The 20,443-nt window shown below is 39.0% G+C and overlaps 3 protein-coding genes across 4 annotated transcripts; all 3 read left to right on the forward strand.

Annotated features, from left to right (window-relative positions):
* The first annotated feature begins 4,418 nt into the window (after positions 1-4,418).
* Positions 4,419-7,310, forward strand: LOC122091653 (cationic peroxidase 1-like). The gene is made up of 4 exons (XM_042661694.1): positions 4,419-4,642; positions 5,415-5,606; positions 5,745-5,910; positions 6,768-7,310. The coding sequence occupies exons 1-4, from the start codon at positions 4,421-4,423 to the stop codon at positions 7,157-7,159; spliced, it is 972 nt and encodes a 323-aa protein (XP_042517628.1). The 5' UTR covers positions 4,419-4,420; the 3' UTR covers positions 7,160-7,310.
* Positions 7,311-8,248: 938 nt separating this feature from the next.
* Positions 8,249-11,861, forward strand: LOC122091651 (probable aldo-keto reductase 3). The gene is made up of 5 exons (XM_042661692.1): positions 8,249-8,566; positions 8,713-8,913; positions 9,794-9,966; positions 10,066-10,168; positions 11,336-11,861. Exons 1-5 carry the CDS (start codon positions 8,351-8,353, stop codon positions 11,666-11,668), a joined length of 1,026 nt encoding a protein of 341 aa, XP_042517626.1. The 5' UTR covers positions 8,249-8,350; the 3' UTR covers positions 11,669-11,861.
* A 2,927-nt stretch (positions 11,862-14,788) lies between these two features.
* On the forward strand, positions 14,789-18,512 carry LOC122091650 (auxin-induced protein PCNT115-like). 2 transcript variants are annotated; one of them, XM_042661689.1, is made up of 6 exons: positions 14,792-14,989; positions 15,087-15,317; positions 15,440-15,643; positions 17,138-17,310; positions 17,406-17,508; positions 18,013-18,512. In XM_042661689.1, exons 2-6 carry the CDS (start codon positions 15,102-15,104, stop codon positions 18,343-18,345), a joined length of 1,029 nt encoding a protein of 342 aa, XP_042517623.1. In that variant the 5' UTR covers positions 14,792-14,989; positions 15,087-15,101; the 3' UTR covers positions 18,346-18,512. The 2 variants fall into 2 exon arrangements, with proteins under 2 accessions (XP_042517624.1, XP_042517623.1); XM_042661690.1 differs by having other exon boundaries at positions 14,789-15,317; positions 17,997-18,180.
* The last annotated feature ends 1,931 nt before the right edge of the window (positions 18,513-20,443 follow it).

Consider the following 20,443-nt stretch of genomic DNA (forward strand, 5'->3'; position numbering starts at 1 on the left):
ATGCGACTCTCTAAGTCGTCCCTTCTCTCCTTGGCTCGGTGATCCGGGTATCGACGTGCCCTTTCACCACCTTTGGGGCTTCTTCCTCGGCCTTAGTGACCACCAGGCCGATCTTGACCTTACCGTGGTGTGCCTTTGGTCGGCCTAATGGGCGAGCCCTGACCCGCATGGGGTTGATCTTGCCGAGCCGACCTCTGGTAGTTTTCGTGTTCCTCTCTGTGTTGACACGCACCTCTACTGAGTCTTTGAGGCGACAATTGGAGTCTTCCTACCCGGGGTGGGGATCTATGGGTATCATGTGTCTCTGGACTCTAGTGACGTGTGGAAAGATGAGCTCTCCCATTCTGGGTAGGAACGGGACCTTGCCTACGCCCCTCAGTAGGAGAGTGGGGTGATACTGATGAACAGTGCTTGATGTTTTGGCCGACCCCCTTCTTGCTATTGATTGAGGGGTGACACTATTGTCAGGAGATTCATCGTTGAGATGTATGCCCTAAACAGGCCTAGGAGACTGAGCTGAACTAGTCCGTGGCACTGGAAGTGCCGAGCCGAACTGGCATATGAAGTCCGGCACCAATGTGTTTGTAGCTAACACCTACAGTTGCAAGCTCTGCATCTGCTCTTCCATGTTCGGGTGAGTTACCCGGGATGATGGGACATGGCAAGATAGCTGAGGGTTTTACTCACGCTGATCCCCCCTCTCCTTGGGCAGCTTACGCATCAGGCCTGGTTTGCTGGGGTCCTCATGGAGGGGTCTCTGCTGAGATGTTTTCCTGCTCTGCCATTGGTGGTGAATGGGGACGTCCAAGTGGTAATTCGCGGGTGGATCTTGCTCATGTTATCGTTGAAAAAACGATCTTCTCACTCCTTAATTGCATTAGTCCAAGGTGACTTTTTGTGACAGTTTTCCACGGACGGCGCCAATCTGATGCGGTAAAAATTGACCGGATGATCTTTCCTGTAGTTCCTGGTGCTTGGGTCGACCTGCTCAGAAGAGATGACAGGGGAGAGCTGGGCTGACCCGACGGGGGACTCTCTGGTGCCTAAGTCAAATCTTTCCACAACAGATGCTCAAGAGAGATTTTTCAGTAAAAGAAGTGATTGATCCCCTTGATGGAGGATTACCATGGTATTTATAGGTTACTGATGGAGGGAGAGTGGGAGACGCTTATAAAGAGTCCTGTTTAGGCGTGGAGTCCTTGAGGGGAGTGGTTCTGTGATTCTGGGAATATTCTGGGTCTTAGGGTATTCCAATGGAATATTCCCTTTTTATCTCCAAAAGGCCAACCGTGTGAGGGATAGACGTCTATGGTGACGTGTAGTGGATAGAGTCATGTCCTTCTGAATAGGGATTACGTTCCTTGAATGTAGGGGTGGACGAAAACACGTTTCTGAAAACCTTGTTGTTGACATTGGGCCGAGGTGGCAGCACGGCCTGATGGAGGGCTGAGGAGGGCCGAGGTGGCAGCATAGCCTGATGGAGGGCCGAGGTGGTAGCACGGCCTGATGGAGGGCCGAGGTGGCAGCACGACCTAATGTAGGGCCAAGGTGGCAGCATGGCCTGATGGAGGGCCTAGGTGGTAGCACGACCTGATGGAGGGCCGAGGTGGCAACACGGCTGATGGAGGGCCTAGGTGGCAGCACGACTGATGAAGGGCTGAGGTGGCAACACGACCTGATGGAGGGCCGAGATGGCAGCATGGCTTGATGGAGGGTCGGGGTGGCAGCACGGCCTGAAAGAGGGCCGAGGTGATAGCACGACCTGATGGAGGGCCGAGGTGGAAGCACGGCCTGATACAGGGCCGAGGTGCAGCATTGGTCAGGACCGGTCCTTGCCCATGCCGTGGTTGGGAAGAAATACCCTCATTAGTTGGTATGACAAATAAATTGTTCCCATGGTTGTTTTAACAAAAATGAGCAACCTTTCAGTATTTTCTTGCGAGGATCACATGGATATTCTTTGGGACATTCAAGAAAGGCCAAGATATTGCTTTAGTGGTTGAGGGTCTTCTCATTAGGCAGTTGTCTCTTTCTGTTCTTTGAGGATTCTGTTGATGGCAATGTTGAGGGCAGAGTTATCAATTCGGCCGAATAATTCGCGAATTATTCGGCCGAACCGAATTTTTTCGAATTTTATCAAAAATTCGGACCGAATCCGAATTAAAAATAAAATTCTTTAAAATTCGCGACTTTTTCAAAACTGAATATAAATCGCGAATAATTCGGACCGAATCCGAATTAAACCGAATTGTTCGGTTTATTTAAACATTATTTAAAAAAAATAAAAAAAAATTAAAAAAAAAAACCCAATAAGCTTTTTTGACCGAATCCTTCAATTAATCATCCGAATTATTCCGAATAATTCTCCATCCGAATAATTCCCGAATCCGAATTTGTTAACTATGGTTGAGGGTGGAATATAAAGTCTTTTGTAATTTTTTTTTTTAATACATAATCATATTCTTTGTATATCCTTCTCTATATTATTAATAGGAATAACTATGTACTGATTTCTAGGGAAAAAAAATTGCATGTGTATGTGTTAATGCGTGCACGAGTGCATGCATGTGTATGTGACATATTTTTAGTTTGGGATAGTAGTTGGTAACATTTATTCTATAATTGGATATAGAAAATGAGATTTTGAAATTGACAGTATTGATTTTGTTTTTTTTTTTTGAGTGAACTGGAAATTTTTTTTTTCTTTTTCTAGTTATCATAGTTCTAAATATCTGAATAATAGGTTCATTCCCCGCCTTCCCTTCGAAGATACAGACCCAAAAAAAAAAGCTCACTTATCCAAATCCCATCTGAATTTTAGCTCAAGTGGCTAAAACTTGAGTAATTCAAAGTTGATTTGAAAAACTGTTATCTTTGATATTCCACCAAACCTATGTCAAAAATCTCTTCCTTCGTCAGCTCAATAATTGTCAAGTGGTAGTCAGTTGAGAGATCATTTTCTCTGCATGTATAATTTAGGTGTTAACACATGTCCCATTTTATTACCATTTAAATAATAAATAGTGGTATATATAGAAGCAAAAGGGACAGATGTCAATACCTAACATGTATTTATAGGTGAACATGCTTGTAGAAAATCCATTCTCGTAATTTAGAGGACTTCTCATCCATATAGATGGTTAAAATTCTAGACTAATTTTACATCTTCAAGTGTCATTACAAGGTTTGAAAATATTTGAAAATTTTAAGGTATCAAGTTCATAGAAATTGTTGAAAAAATTAAGATAAAATCATACACTTAATAGGCCATTTGGTTGAATCAAATTACCAAATTCAGTATATGACCTGGTATACTATTTTCTCCGATGCTTAAGGCTTTTTTTTTTTTTTTTTTTTTGTCAAATCCCTTATACTGAAGTTTCCAGTAGTTCTACAATCCCACACGAAAGATATTGAATATATTTGTTGGGAAAAGGATGGGTTTATAGGATGCATGTCATGCACTAACATGCAGTGTGTCTATCTACCTATCCTGGCCCCCATTGGTGTTTCCCGCTGGTGTGCAGCACACCACCGACATATTTTCCCCTTTTCCATATTTGTTATTGGCAAAAGTTTCCTTCAACCATCAAGTGTGAAGAATCTCTTACTCACCAATGATAACGTCATAGGATTGTCACATCAACAAATAACTATCCCCGCTTTATTGACGAATTCAAATATATTTTTCCTTTCAGTCATCCAGTGGCCGGCTATAGTCAAGGGACATGAGTGTGGGGAAACTTGATCCTTCGTTATTTTTTGTTACTTTATAATAACTTACTTTACATATATAATCTAATTCATATCACGTCTTTGACTTGCTAAAAGCTTCAAATTCAAATCCAGTGAAATTCCGATTCATCAATAAACTGACATGTTTGTATACCCAATTTGATCAATCAAATTGATCGGTAAATATCACTATTATAGGTTGTCACCTAGAACCTAATTAACATCTTATCTCAGTTATTAAAAATAAAAGAGGAATCAGAAGTTGATGTGTATTATGGGATTGAAAGTCATCAATGACTAAGAAAGAAGATTTCAATAATTATTCAATGCTTAAACCCAACTATAAAACTTAAGGATGAATAACAATGCAACTGAACAAATAACTAAATAAATGAAAAATAAATAGAAAAATCGTAGAAATCCAACAATGATTGTGTGTATGAATAGATAGCCCATCTATATATAATTAGCAATTAATTAGCTGTTTACCAACCAAAAACCAAGAGGCGCTATCCTGTTGAGGTAGGTACATGTCAGCGTGCGAACCAATGGGAGGATATGGGTGTAGCACGTTCTTTTCACACCTGTTGTGTAAAAGCGTGTGCTTGCAAGTGAGTGGGTTTTTTTCTTTCTATATATATACACACATAAAGCTCTTTATTTCAAGTCTCCCTACAGCAAAGTCATGGCTTCCTCCACCTACTTTATGTTTAAGTTATGCTTCACTATCTTTTTGTTGATACATTATGGTCATCAAGTCTATGCGCAGCTATCGCCAGATTTCTATTCAACTTCATGCCCCAAAGCCCCGTTTATCATTAAGTCTATTGTTATCTCTGCGGTAGCTACAGAGCTCCGAATGGGTGCCTCTCTTCTCCGTCTCCATTTCCATGACTGCTTTGTTAACGCAAGTCCTCCTCACTATTCCAATAACACTCCCCCCAACCCCCTTTTCTCTGTGGGTTTTTATTAATCTTCTGTGTGAGTGTGTGTGTGGGGTGGAGGGGTGGGGCAAGCACTAGGTTCCGCTGAACCCATTAACCTAATATGGTATAGATTTTTTTTGCTAAAGGTCAGCAAATAATAATATTAAAACCTAATATGGTATATATGGTTCTAAGTTTAAGTTAAATTTCATCGTCAAACATAGTCTTTTTTTTTTTTTTTTCCTGCTTACAAATACATGTGACGAGTTTACCAGCCCACATGGGATTTTACTGTTCATAGGGTATCTACACCCACATCAGGTTCTTGTGGTTCTCATACAATCTTGATCCACACAAATAGAATCTAGTCTCGTTGTTTATTCCATGTGTGAATCGGGATTGTGTGAGAACCTAATCTATACTCGTAGACCATGAGTTAAAGTATTTAATGTACTATTAACTCGTGGTTTGATATTTTGTGGACGATGAGATCTCATATGAGAAAGTTACCATATTGGAAGAGAATCCAGACTCAGCTTTCTATATCTTTTGGATAGGGTTTTTGAACCTTGCAAGGCTACATGATCTAGCTAGGTTCCTTCCTATGGGGTGGACTTGATGGGTGTAGATGACTACCTTGTTTTGTGTGTGTGTGCGCGTGTGCGTGTGCGTGTGTGTGTGTGAGAGAGAGAGAGAGACTGTTCATATGTATCTGGATTTGATAATCACAATGTGAATGGGCGTGCAAAACAGGGGTGTGATGGGTCTTTACTGTTAGACAGCACGGCAAACTTCACAAGCGAGAAGTTAGCTAAGCCCAATCTTAATTCGCTGCGAGGATTCGAGGTGGTGGACAAAATCAAGTCCGAGCTAGAGAGAGTATGTCCCGGGGTTGTTTCTTGTGCTGATATCCTTGCCATTGTTGCTCGTGACGCCACGGTCGTTGTAAGTAGTAGTTTTTCCTGTGGTGAATTCCATCTGTGTGAATTAGATCATACAAAAAATGGTTCGAAATTGTGATCCACACTCCTTTTGATCCATATGATTTTCTTGTGTGATTTAATTTGGAGCCTTAATTTTCAGTTGGGTGGAGCACCATGGATAGTCTATTTAGGAAGAAGAGATTCAACCACGGCAAGCGCAAGTGCTGCAGACGTCCAACTCCCATCCCCTTTCTCGAATCTTAGTACTCTTATATCCGATTTCAAAAATAAAGGACTCACTCCCAAGGATTTGGTGGCTCTTTCAGGTACGCGGTTTGCTCTAATGAACCATTCTTATCATTTAGAAATTTCATGGTAGATGAAACCCTCAAAAAGTTAGTTTTGAGTACCATACTATATATGTTGGGGTTCTATATGTATAATCCGATGTGAAGGCTCATAAGGACTTGATCCTGAGTGTGGATTAGGTTTTCATACTAGGACATACGTACGACCTTGATCCAGTGGATTCCATTTATGCGGATCAAATTGGTAAGAGAATGGTTCTTCAATCCATACTCTTTGGTCACTTGGGTCATCACCTTATTTTAAAAGGTTCAGTTTTTTATCGATGAATTCTATCTGAGTCCCAACACTGTAAACTAGCATATAAGGATGAATTGATTTCTACCCAAATCTCAACAAATCCAGATTCTCTGCCCACTCTGTCCACGTGGGATCCCTCCCCACATGGGTAACTACCAATGAAGTAGAATCTCTATCATAACCAATGGAGCTACAAAACAAGGAAGATTCTGTGGCATAAATACATGTATGGGGAGAGAATCCATACGAGGACGTATGATTCTGATCCACATAAATGGAATGGTTCTTTGATCCACACTCCTTAGTCACTTGGGTCATGACCCTCTTTTAAAGGACCAACATTTAATGATGAATTGAATTCTACCCAAATCTCAGCAAATCCAGATTCTCTACCCACGTGGAGTGCCTCCCCACAAGGGTAATTACCAATGAAACAAAATCTCTATCCTAACTGATACAACTATAAAACAAGGGAGATTCCGTTTCATTGGTAAACTACCCCCGTGGGGAGAGAACCCAGACCCAATCTCAAGATACTATTGTGCTAACTACTTTTCTTCTATAATTTTATGGCCAGGGTCTCACACAATAGGGATGACAAGGTGCACAGTATACAGATCTCGGATCTACAATGACACCAACATAAACAAGGGATATGCAGCATCTTTGAAGAAGATATGTCCCATCTCAGGTGATGACAGCAATCTCGCCCCTCTAGACACCACCACTCCTAATATCTTTGATAGCGCTTATTACACCAACTTGCTCAACTTCAAGGGCATTCTACACTCAGATCAAGCACTCTTCAATGGTGGTAATGGCCTCATTGATTATCAAGTCAAAGCTTATACTGCAAACTCTCTGTCTTTCCTCAAAGATTTCGGTGACTCCATGATTAGGATGGGAAACATTAGCCCACTCACTGGCTCCAATGGTGAGATTAGGTCCAATTGCAGGAAAGCTAATTAATTCAGGCTAAGAGACTCAGTTTTCTTTCATTTTTCACTTTCAATGTGGATTGCTTCCTGGAATCTTGATGTACTTAATAATCAAACCCAAATGGTTGATTTGATGTTTAATAGTCCAATAAATACGAGAAATTAAATAAAATTATTTACCAGTAAGTTTTTAGTCTCTTTCATGGAGATGGTCCAAGAAAAAAAATGCTTGGTTTAGCATAATCAACTATAAATGTATTCAATCAAATTTGTGATTATTGTAAACAAGATAATACGTGTGATACTATTACTTTGAAGTTGAGGAATAAAATCATTTATAATTATATTGTATGCCCTGACTCTGTTGCCAATATCCTAGTGATTTCATATCTAATATAAAGCACAAAAGGAAAGACAAGAATCTTGACCAAATTATCATTCAGGTTAAGACGGACGAGAAGAACAAAAATGAAAAAGCAAAGGAAGACAAATCGAAGACACACTTAAGAAAATTTGATGACCTTAAACAATTCAAGGACACAAAGTTGATGAGAAAAAAAAGAGTAGAAACTTTTTGGGCAGTTAGGTTTTTGTGATTGAGAACAAAGATGTTAAGATCAAGTAATTTTATTCCGTATCTCTACGTGAGGAGCTGATCCAGACACCATGCTTCATGCCTCTAATGTTAATACAAGAATCTTTTTTTTCTCGACAAAAATTGTTCATTTTAATCTATTCAAATGGAATATTGACTACTACTTGGGCAGGGTTTCTCTAATATGCAATAAAGACAATAGCTCAAATCCAATGCCCTAGAGTGTCTCGAGGCATACATTTGTGTGTGGTTCTATGCCAAGGTACTCTAGAGCGTTGGTTGGATCGTCTCTTTTGTGCAATGGAGGAGCCAGAACCTACTCCCCTTTGCAATAGGCTTGAAAAAGATTTTTTTTTTTTTTTTTTTTAAGTAGGGGTGAATATTAACCTATAGATATTTTAAGGTCGATGATGACGTCAGTGCTGACGTGATCTTCAACCTTCTTATCCTTTCCTCCGGCTCCGTTCACGCATTAGGTTGACATGAGCTAGTGAGAGGACCACCTAAGTGTCCTCTTTTGGATCTTTATTTTATATATAAATACCGGAGGATAAGGGGTGCTTGAAAACAAGAAGAGAGTGTCCCATTTGGGTTTTTTAATCTGTTCTTAAGAATACTGTAAACGAGATGGCAGCAAGAGTAGGGAGGATGAAATTGGGGTCACAAGGCCTGGAAGTGTCAGCCCAGGGACTTGGCTGTATGGGCATGTCAGATGCCTATGGCTCTAGAAAGCCTGAGGAGGAGATGATAGCTCTAATCCACCATTCCATTAACAGTGGTATCACTTTCCTTGACACCTCTGATGTTTATGGTCCTCACACCAATGAAATCCTCCTCGGAAAGGTAAAATTTTTTAATTTTTAAAAAAAAATTTTTTTTTTCTTGTAAGTAGGTAAGTCTTCGACTGGGATTTTTCAATTTTCAGGCTTTGAGGTTTTTAATTAAGGTCCCCCACCCCCCCAACCTCCCACCCTACCATTAATGTTTAGGCTCTGAAAGGAAGGAGAGAGAAGGTGGAATTGGCCTCTAAGTTTGGAAACATAGTTTTGGAGGAAGGGAAAAGGGAAATCCGAGGGGATCCGGCATATGTGAGAGCGGCCTGTGAGGCAAGTTTGAAGAGGCTTCAGCTTGATTGCATCGATCTCTACTATCAACACCGGATTGATACCCGAGTTCCCATTGAAGTCACGGTGTGTTCTTTCACCTTCTCTGCAGCTTTTTTGCATTCGTATTATTTTTCTTTTTTTCTTTTTTTCTTTTTGGAGGAAGGAATCTTCACCTTACAGTATTACATATCAAGAAAATGAAAAAATCATACATTTAGGTCCACATGATCAGAATAGGTCCACATGATCAGAATAGGAGAGAGGGACCCACTTATTATTATATAACTATAAAATATTAAAATCTACACAAGGGCGGTGCATGCTTCTTTTTATTTATTTATTTATTTTTCTTGAAAAAAGATCCCTTCAATGGTGAGGGTATATCATAATCTGGCAAGGGCAGTGCATACTTCCTTTTTATCCTTTTTTTTTTTTTTTTTTTTTTTTGAAAAAAAAACATATTTTCTACAATGCTTGAGTTGAAGAGAATCTACATGAGCTCTCACAGAAAAATTCATGGGACTTACGCTGGTACTTTCTCTTTTAGTTCATAGATGTGTACCTAAGTAAGAGATGCTTCCTTTACAAGGTTTAAAAAACTACAAATCGGATGCAGGGTCAGTCTCCATTGATTTCAATTCAAAGCATTCTAGAATCACCAACTCGTGACATGTAAAATTGGGTTTTATCGGAATCAACTATTTGATCAATTCCAAGTTGAATTCACTCATTTTCGATCGGATTCTTTAAACAATTATTCCTCAACCATTTTCAAATTGAAGCCCCCCCCCCCCCCCCCCCCCCCTCCCCCTCCCCATCCCCATCCCCCATGAAAAAATAGAAACTGTAGGGCCAAAGCCTATATATCGAATAATCAATGTAGCTCAATCATTCATGAATTATGATTGGTCACCTTAAAAAATGATATCCCTAGCTAATTAATCTAATCGACTCTTCATGTTAGATGGGTGAGCTCAAAAAACTAGTGGAAGAGGGAAAGATCAAGTACATTGGACTATCTGAGGCTTCTCCTTCCACAATTAGGAGAGCTCATGTTGTTCACCCTATAACAGCAGTGCAATTGGAGTGGTCCTTATGGTCAAGAGATGTAGAAGAAGAAATAATTCCTACTTGTAGGTAAGTTGTTGAAATATGTTTCACTATTTTATTTTCTTACTTCTACTAATTAAGATACTAATATTTGAAATTTCTGATCTAAATTTCTTGAATATCCAGAGAATTTGGAATAGGTATTGTGGCATATAGTCCTCTGGGAAGAGGTTTCCTCTCTTCAGGGCCCAAACTTTTAGAAAATCTTACTGCAAATGACCGACGAAAGGTTTGTATTTCTTCATTTATGAGATTTTCATATTGACAACCCTTAAAAGTGTCATTCAAACACTTCCTTTATTTATTCATGCATCATAGTCTGAGCAACTGATTAGCTTAATCATATGAGAGAGTAGGGTCTTGACCCAATAGGATATTGGCAATCCCTTTTGGATGGTGCTGAATTTTTTTTTAGACAGATGGAATTAAGCCAAGTTCCTTTGCTCACATCAAACTGAGTTGGTCAAGTGACCAAAGGGACTGCTAAGAGTATGGATGCAACAGGGCTTGGCTGGGCTTTTGAAAATAAGGCCCAGCCCGGGGTTCCTAGAGCTCTGGTCAGGCCCGACTCAGCCTGTGTAACTTTAAATATGTGATCATATTAGATGTAAAATTTGATACTTAATCTATGACCCTTACTTTGAATACATCTGTAAAAATCTTGTGTATGTATTTATATGGTAGGATAAGGCAGGCTGAGCTCCCAAGTCTATTTAAATGACCCAGTTTTGGAATTTCAACCCTAACCTAGCCTATAGGCTGAAAAGCTTGGATCCGGCTTTTACTGTGCAATAGAGGTGGTTAGATCCAACGCCTTGGAATGCCCTAGCACAGAACCCAACACACGGGCGTGGCCTCGAAGAGTTCCAAGGCATTGGATCTGAGCTACCACCTCTATTGCACAGTAGAGGAACCCCTTCCAAAAAGCCCAGCCCAATTCCTAAAATTTTAGGATGAGCTTTGGGCAGCCCTCTGGCTCGCGAGGCTAAACTTGCACCCACAACTAAGAGGGTTGCATGGACAAGCACAAGAGGGTATCCACTAGATAAGAGGATATATTGAATTTTGTTCCAAAATCTAACATGTGACTAGTTCACATAATATCCTAGACATCCATTAGTAAGAATTATTACATTACCTTTACACATGATAACACAAAGATGATTTATTATCACCAAGCAGTGAACTAAAAAGTTATAATCTTATTTTAGCAACCCTTGTCCCCTTGCCTAACTTTATTTCTAAAATTTATTTCATGTAAGGATGAAAAATGGTTTTTAATTTTTTTTTTTGAAGTAACAAGATTTACCCTTATCACAAAAATAAAATAAAATAAAATGTACCCATACTAAAAGGGAAAAAAATTAACAAGAAAGTTCTTTCTATTATTTTGTAGATTCATCCAAGGTTCCAACCTGAGAATGTTGAACATAACAAACTTATATTCGAGCGAGTAAATGAAATTTCTACCAGAAAGGGATGCACTCCTGCTCAGCTTGCATTGGCATGGGTTCACCACCAAGGAAGCGATGTTTGTCCCATACCAGGCACCACCAAGATTGCAAACCTCAACCAAAACATAGGTGCTTTGTCTGTGAAATTAACTCCCAACGAAATGGCTGAACTTGAATCCTTGGCTTTGGGTGTAAAAGGTGAAAGATATCCATCCACAATGAGAACTTGGAAGAACTCAGACACCCCTGATCCATCAACCTGGAAAGGTCAATAATTTTGTTATTCCAAGATGAACTTCAAATTTTCTTTCGATTTTAAAAGAAAATTGTTCCCATGAAACTCACAAAGCTCTTAAAATGTAATGTCACTTTCTTTTCGAAGTCTTTGAGTTTCACTGTGTAATGAAATAAGGTTGATGGTCTTTTCAGTTTTGTGATGATCAAAGTATCACCCTTCTTTTTTCTCTCTCTAGAAGCTCTTCATGTCTCTAATGCTAATGGAAGAACGGAAGAATCCTTTATTTATTTATTTATTTTACAAAACAACATCATAACTCGACCTTATTCAAACTAAACGGGGTTGAATACATGGATCCATATGGAGAAAAAAAAAAACTCTTTGGGACATCCCACTCACGAACAATCAGCAACTCGGATCTTAGCCCTCCAGTCTACTCTGTTAGATGTCATACTTGGGTGAAGACTTAACTTTTGCATGTCTCTTCTTACTAACTCATCAATGGTCATTTTTCATTTGCTCCTAGCCTTTTTAGCTCAATCCATCTGCATCTATCACTCTTCTAAATTGGGGCATCCGAAGGCCTCCTTTGGACATGTCCAAACCATCGTAATTGACATTCTCTGAGCTTATCCTAAATTTGGGCAATTCCTAAATCAGTTCTAATTAACCTGGTAATTTCTTATTCTATCTCTCAGGGTTTTGCCACACATCCATCTTAACATCTTCATCTCAGTCACACTCAATTTATCTATGTTACACTTCTTGACTGTCCAACATTCTACACCATACGTCATAGCCGGTGTTATGACTGTCTTATAGAATTTTTTCTTAAGCTTTAAAGGGATACATCGATCACATAATACTCCAGACGCCCCACTCTATTTCATCCATCTTACTTTAGTTCTGTGGGAAACATCATCATCAATCTCACCTTTCTTGTTTAAGGTAGAGCCCAAATATCTGAAACAGTCACTTTGCGGGATCTCACTCCTTTCAATTTTCACTCTCTCACCATCAATCCTTTATTTATTTATTTTCTCTCAATAAAAGTTGATCAATTTATTCTACCAAAAAAAAAAAAAAGTTGATCATTTTAGTCTAATCCATTCAAATTAGGGGTGAAATAGGGCCGGGTTGGGCCAGGTTTCTTAAAACCTTAACCCAATCTTAGGTCCTCAAAATTTAACCCAAGCCCAACCCAACCAGGTCGGGTTCATGTTTAGGCCCAATCTGGCCCTAATTGACCTTGTCAAGGTCGGGTTGGGCTTGGTTGTGTCGACCCTGGCTTCTGCAATGGTTGGAATTAGGGGTGTCAATTCTGAGCCCGCATCGATAGGCCTGACAAAGCCCGACACGTTTACGGCCCGACCTAGACCGGCCTGTTTAATAAACGTGTCGAGCTTGAGCCCAACACATTTATTAAATGGGCGTTCACAGTGCAAATAGCTAGCCTGACGGGTGGCTGACCTAACCGACACATTTATATGCCCGACTTGAGCTGACTCGTTATAGCCTGACCCCCTTTGATACTACATAAAATTTTTATTTTTCCACTACTAGTAAGAAACAAATTAAGCTTTCTTACCCTTTGCTTTGTAATAGGATTTGATTTAATTAAACTTTATTTTGTAAATTGTAAATGTCATAATCTCTTCTTTTTCTTTGTAAGAACAACCGTAATCTCATGTCATTTCTCTTTTTTATTAAAGATTTGCCTCACATATTTCTGGGCATGCATTCAACCAACTTAAGAAAATAATTTTAGGGTAGACACGTTTAAAACCCGTTTAAACTTAAATAGGTTCGTAGCCCAGTTAAGGCCCGATTAAGAAAGCACGTTTAAAGCCTGACACCGATCGAACCGATTATAAATCATACCATGCCCCCCAAAGCTAGGCTTGTTTATTTAAATGGGCGTTCATAGTGCAAAGCTTTCAAGTGGTCAAGCCCGATAAAGCCTGACCGAGACCGGTAGCCTAACCGGTTGACATCCCTAGTTGGAATAATCTTCATTGACCTGTTTTTGCTCTTCATATCTTATACATTAAAACATTATAGAGAAATAAAATACCAATAGGAGCCCTAAATTATAATATAAAAATTTAGGGTTAAATTTTAGGCCAGGCTGAGGCCTCAACTTGAGTCCGACCCAACCTTCACCCATGATTGGGGTTTTTCAATCCTAACCCGCCCTTAGGGTCAAAAAACTTGGCCCAAGCCCTGTTCGGGGCTCAGGGTGAGTTCGGTTTGTTAGGGCCAAACTTTCATTCCTAACTCAAATGGAGTATTGACTCCCCAATACTTCGTCACAACGAAAAGTAGAATACTGATTATTGCTACTTAAATCCCTTTTTATTTTATTTTTTTTCCCCCCAGTAGGACTTTACTCATACACAATAGAGGGATAAAGGGTATGACAGGAAAGGTGGGGGCAAAGACACATTAAATGCAAACTCACACACCCATATGAGATTGACCTTCAAGTTTGCTTTTCAAGCAGAAACAACAAGCAGTATATGCTTATAAACACTGCATTCACTAAGCCAACCACTAAGGTGCGACTAGAATAAATGTCAACCACTAAGGTGCGACTAGAAAAAAACAGAAGGGGCATGCAGTGCATGCTTATAAGCACTGAATTCACTAAGCCAACCACTAAGGCGCGACTAGAAAAAGCAGAAGCGGCATGCAGTGCATGCTTACAAGCACTGAATTCACTAAGCCAACCACTAAGGTGCGACTAGAAAAAATAAGGGTGGAAATAAGCATTCCTGAGCATGGATTCAAAAAGGGGTCAACATCGGTGAAATTGCTTGAATTAGATCCATATTAGTTTAGATCGTTTCCTAGTATCTTTACGGATCCATTCGTAGGCGTGGATTTAGGTATTGATATCGGTATCTAGTGTTTATTGATCATTTTTTACCTTTTTTTATTATTATTTTACCCCTAAAATGATATGATTAATTGATCCAAATCGATCGGATATCAATATCAATCTCAGATCATGACACTGATATGATACAATTGGTACAGCGAATTCGACACCAATGGAATTGAATCCTTGATCGTAGGATCCAAAAGTTAAAAAGGTCATATATTTAAATATATATATATATATATATATATTTTTTTTTTTTTTAAACTGAAATAAATGATAAATCATTAAATCCATCCGATCCCGATTCCCGAGTTAAGAACCTTGTTCCCGGGCCACCTTAAATATTTTAAGGCGATAAGGATGTCGGTGCTTTCGTGAATTCTCTATCTTTATTTCTTGAGGCATAGGTTCCGGAGGGTAAAGGGTGATCGAAAGTTTACCAAAAAAAAGGGGTGATCGAAAGACTGGAAGAGAGTAAGTTTCCGTCTCCGTCTCCTTCTCTGTTTCCGTTTCCGTCTCCGATTGTGTTAATATTATCTATTCTTCGATCGGTGGCCGGTGCTTCGAAAAGTGTAAACGAAGATCGATGGCAGTAAGTGTAGGGAGGATGAAACTGGGGTCACAAGGCCTGGAAGTGTCAGCTCAGGGACTTGGCTGCCTGGGCATGTCGGCCGCCTATGGCTTTCGAAAGCCTGAGGAGGAGATGATAGCTCTCATCCACCATTCCAATAACAGTGGTATCACCTTCCTTGACACCTCTGATGTTTATGGCCCTCACACCAATGAAATCCTCCTCGGAAAGGTCACTTTTTTTTACTGGGTTTTTCAAAATTTTAATTCTGGTTTTGTGTTTTGTTTTCAGTCTTTGATGAGGTTTTTATAAGATCTCCCCCATCCCCATCTCCATCCCCAATTGTTCATTAGGCTCTGAAAGGAAGGAGAGAGAAGGTGGAATTGGCCTCTAAGTTTGGTAACATAATTGTGGAGGTGGGGAAGAAGAGGGATATCCGAGGGGATCCGGCATACGTGAGAGCGGCCTGTGAGGCAAGCTTGAAGAGGCTTCAGCTTGATTGTATCGATCTCTATTATCAGCACCGAATTGATACCCGAGTTCCCATTGAAGTCACGGTAATTTTTATTTTTTATTTTTTATTTTTTATTTTTTTTTTTAACAATTTACACCCCTCCCCCATACTTTGCTCTTATTATATCCCCTCCTTTGTTTTCAGAAATTACATAATCCTCTCCCATATTATGTTAATTTTTACTAAAACACTCACACAGTTAAGTTTATACCGTTAAGTTACACTAATATTTTTATAATACCTAATTTACCTTTTAATATTGTCAAAAGACTATTTCACCCTTCCAATCACAAAACTATGATATACATGGACTCATGGAAACTTTCCACTTCAACCCACCCTTGCCCATTCTCGATCTTCTCCCGTGAAAGACGAATCGATGCTGAACTCTAGCGATGTTCGAGTGATCATGAATGGTAACTGGTTAACTTCAAGCATCAAGACTCCATTCGCGGATAGAGAAATCTGAATCAGGTGATGTCCGAGTGATAACCAGCGACCTTCGTCATTGCTTGATAACTACCTCACCTTTGCTGGAGATAGTGACTACCTCTTTCAAAATACTTAGGTTTTCACTACCCAATCTTCTCTTTTCAATGTGGGAGGAAATGGTTTTGAAAAACACTAGGGGTAAATTAAGTATTTGATTTGTGGTTGAATTACAAAAGGTTAAAATCGTCTTTTATAATTCAAACTAACACCGCCTTAACAACGTCATCTAATAGGGGGGGATTAAATAATTTCTAAAAACACAGGGCGGTGGGATGTAATAAGAGCAAAATACAAGGGAGGAGGATGTAATATCGAAGAGATCCATATGATGCTTGCCTAAGGAATTCACGGACACTAGCTTAGACTAGTGATGGTAGCTTAGGCTTGAAGAGTCGGTGCCGAGAAGAGGAGGTTGTGGGATTGAACCCTATATGCTAATGGGTGTGTGTAGGAGTAGGTGGTAGTTGGTCCTATTAGCGCCCAATAAGTTGGTCATTGGCCAACAACGTTCAATAGGATAGAGTAGCAGAGGAGGCGGCGACAGCGGCGCGGGGGGTGGGGATGTTTTAAGGAATTCTCACAACCTCTCACATAATAACCTATGAGACTCACATTAACATTCTCTCTCCCTTCTTCACAAGGTCTAAAAAAACTTGGAATCAGGTAGCGGATCAATTTCCGTTGATTTCAATTCGAAGCATTCTGGAATCAATAGACTCACTAATTGTAGAATTGGGTTTAATCGGAATCAACTCTTTGGTCAATTCAAATTCCAAGTTGAATTGACCTATTCCGGTCTGATTTTTAAAATAATTCTTCTTCAACCATTTCCAAATTACAAGCCCTCCTTCACCCCACCCCCACCCCCACCCCCACCCAACCCAACCCAACCCAACCCAACCCAACCCAACCCACTCTTGAACAAAGAAACCGAGGGGGCAAAACCTGTATTATCGAATAATCAAATAGTCCAATCATTCATGGATTAAGGGTGATCACATTAAAATTAATATCCCTAATTAATCTAATTGACTTTTCATGTTAGATGGGTGAGCTCAAAAAACTAGTGGGAGAGGGAAAGATTAAGTACATAGGACTATCTGAGGCTTCTGCTTCCACAATTAGGAGAGCTCATGCTGTCCACCCTATAACAGCAGTGCAATTGGAGTGGTCCTTATGGTCAAGAGATGTAGAGGAAGAAATAATTCCCACTTGTAGGTAAGTTGTTGAAAAATATTTCACTATTTTATTTTCTTGCTTCTACTGAGATACTAATATTTGAAATTTCTGATCTCAATTTCTTGAATATCCAGGGAACTTGGAATAGGTATCGTGGCATATAGTCCTCTGGGAAGAGGCTTCCTCTCTTCTGGGCCCAAACTTCTAGAAAGTCTTCCTCCGAATGATCATCGAAAGGTTTGTATATTTTTATCAGAGAAATTGATGCTCCTTGGTTGTGCGGCTCCTACTCTTAGACACGGAGGACCTCAAAATGATACCCCCACCTTCTATGAAACCCATAAACCTCATCTTTGTTGAAGCCTATATGCACTCCCTCCCTCTCAATTAGCCCCGCTCTGGCACAGGGGCAGTGCGACTAGGGTGCATTCCTTTACCCATCTTTATTTATGAGAATTCCATATTGACACCCCTTAATTTATTTATTCATGCATCACAATCTGAGCAAGTGATTATCTTAATCATATGGGAGTAGTGTCCTTGACCCGATAATAGATTAGCAAGCCCTTTACATTTGTAGATAGATGGAACCCAAGGTCCTTTGCTCGTATCAAAAGATCCGGCTCCTCTCCAATGCGCTGGATCAATCTTATGGTTACAACAAGATTTTGCCATTATAAAATGACTTTTTTTTTTTCACATAAATACATAATGAGAGAGTGCAGTTTTATTATTTTGTAGATTCATCCAAGGTTCCAACCTGAGAATGTTGAACATAACAAATTCATATTCGAGCGAATAAATGAAATTTCTACAAGAAAGGGATGCACTCCTGCTCAGCTTGCATTGGCATGGGTTCACCATCAAGGAAGCGATGTCTGTCCCATACCAGGCACCACCAAGATTGAAAACCTTGACCAGAACATTGGCGCTTTGTCCGTGAAATTAATGCCTGAAGAAATGGCTGAACTTGAATCCTTAGCTTTGGGTGTTAAAGGTGATAGATATCCATCCACAATAAGCACTTGGAAGAACTCAGACACCCCTGATCCATCAATTTGGGAAGGTCAATAAATTTCCATGAAGCTCACAAAAGCTCACATGTGATGAAATAAGGTTCTGATGGCCTTTTCAGTTTTATGATAACTCAAGTATCTCCTTTGATGTTTAAGATGCAAACCAGGTAATATCATGTTAATAGAGGGACTTCCATAAAAAATACTTGAATTCTGGGAAAGAAATTAATTTTTCTAATTTTATATCATCCCATTAAGGATAAAATTAAATAGTAATTATATTAAATGATAAATAATTATATGGTAATAGTTACCATTGTTAAATTTTAATTTTACATTCATGGATGTCATTGGATACCATGGATTGACTTATGATTCTAAATTATTTAGCTCACTCTTGGGAGACTTCAAAAGAGGAGAGGTAAACATAGTTAAGGTACTAGCTAGAATGGAACCCCATCAAATAGATTTGACACAATAAGTTAACACATAAATATAATACTTTTTCTTCATTTTTTTCCCCTTCTTTTCAGCAATCTTCCACAAAGCTCTCCAAAGTACTTCAGCAAACCCCTCCTAAAGTGATGGATCTCCTCCCTTATTTGAACCTCCCTGCTTCCTAATCTTTGTTTTCAGCTATCCTTCCCTTGACCTTGCTTTGGACATACTAACTACTTTTGTGCTTCATGCTTTGACATTAAGATTTCCTATATTGTTATCTCTTGAGGTTGATGGGAAGTTTAAATCATAGGAAAGGTCAAGGTTGTAAAATAAGTAGAATATGCACGGAGTATGTGCTGTGTAAATTTTACATAAGGACAAACAATGAGGTGGTGAAAATTGATGGGGTGAAATTCGGAAAAGTGAATATTTTAGACATATATCTGAGCTTAATTATAAAGAATGTGATATAGAGGATGATGTTTATCAAAGAATTAGAATAGGATGGATGGAGTAGAGAGGTGTGTCTAGATTTTTTGTATGATCAACGTATTCCATTAAAACTAAAATGAAAATTTTATAGGACATTCATATTGCTATAATGTATGATGCGAAATGTTGAGTACTTAAAAAGTATCATATTGATAAATTTGGTGTAGCATAAATGAAGATGTTGAAATGGATGGATAGCAAAACTTGGATGTATAAAGTAAGGATTGATCATATGAGAGCTCATTGAAGTAACTCGGATACATGATAAGCTAAAAAAATTCGTTTTAAATGGCATGAACATGTTCAACAGAGGCTTTTAGATTTTTTTTTTTTTTTTTTTTTTTTTACACAGGAGTGATTAGTTTCAAATTGAAGGAACTAAAAGGATCAGGGGTCGACCTAAAATAACCTTAGAAGAAGTGGAGAGGAATGACATGCATAGCTTAGGCCTAAAATCAAGTATGACTTCAAATAAAACTTATTAGAGAGAAAAGGATCCATGTAGCCGATCTCTCTTTATTTTATTTTATTTTTTATTAAGAAGAACCACTGTTGATGACCTCATATGGTAGAATTTATATTGCAGCGGCTCTGTTGATCTCAAATGGTAGTGGTTTTTTCTATAACCAATGTGAACACCTTTTCTAAAAATATTCATTATTCAATAAATACTAAGTAAATATAGAGTGAAACTTGACACGTGAAAAGAGGAAATTGGGTTCATACTTGACTATGAAATTTTAATCATATCCAATTTGCCATGTGGCAAATATCCTCTCACATATTGGCATGCATCGTCATATAAGTCCATGCATGCCAATCATGCATAATCATCATAATTTTCCAATCATGATTCATAGAAGGGAGAATAGGGGTAGGGAATGCTTCCAAAGAAGGGAGAATAAGGAGTGGTTCATTTTGACAACGTGGTCGTGAAAGGTATACCCTAACCCAAGGATTCATCATTGAGAAGAACTATTCTCATATTGTTCCAATCAGGGCAACCGGAAGGGTGATCGGAGAAGGGGTTGTTGGGGGGTAAAAATGGCAATATCTATCCTTAATTGAGTGAAGGTTGCTGTTTTGGGTAGTTTTGTAAGTTCAAACCTGATTTGGTATAATTTTGTTCATTGAAACGTAGCTTGGGTAATTTTGTAAAAAGAAACCCAAAAGTGAGTAATCATGTAATTTTTCCAATATATATATATATATATATATATATA

This window comes from Macadamia integrifolia, chromosome 10, assembly GCF_013358625.1.
Source record: "Macadamia integrifolia cultivar HAES 741 chromosome 10, SCU_Mint_v3, whole genome shotgun sequence".
Classification (NCBI taxonomy): Eukaryota; Viridiplantae; Streptophyta; class Magnoliopsida; order Proteales; family Proteaceae; genus Macadamia; species Macadamia integrifolia.

Bases quoted from the DNA above. Each gene is read 5' to 3' on its own strand.
- LOC122091650 (XM_042661689.1), top strand. From the start codon at position 15,102: ATGGCAGTAAGTGTAGGGAGGATGAAACTGGGGTCACAAGGCCTGGAA. The intron at 15,318-15,439 runs GTCACTTTTTTT...ATTGTTCATTAG, and splicing joins ATGAAATCCTCCTCGGAAAG to GCTCTGAAAGGAAGGAGAGA. The intron at 15,644-17,137 runs GTAATTTTTATT...TTTTCATGTTAG, and splicing joins GAGTTCCCATTGAAGTCACG to ATGGGTGAGCTCAAAAAACT.
- LOC122091653 (XM_042661694.1), top strand. From the start codon at position 4,421: ATGGCTTCCTCCACCTACTTTATGTTTAAGTTATGCTTCACTATCTTT. The intron at 4,643-5,414 runs GCAAGTCCTCCT...CGTGCAAAACAG, and splicing joins TCCATGACTGCTTTGTTAAC to GGGTGTGATGGGTCTTTACT. The intron at 5,607-5,744 runs GTAAGTAGTAGT...CTTAATTTTCAG, and splicing joins CTCGTGACGCCACGGTCGTT to TTGGGTGGAGCACCATGGAT.
- LOC122091651 (XM_042661692.1), top strand. From the start codon at position 8,351: ATGGCAGCAAGAGTAGGGAGGATGAAATTGGGGTCACAAGGCCTGGAA. The intron at 8,914-9,793 runs GTGTGTTCTTTC...TCTTCATGTTAG, and splicing joins GAGTTCCCATTGAAGTCACG to ATGGGTGAGCTCAAAAAACT. The intron at 10,169-11,335 runs GTTTGTATTTCT...ATTATTTTGTAG, and splicing joins CTGCAAATGACCGACGAAAG to ATTCATCCAAGGTTCCAACC.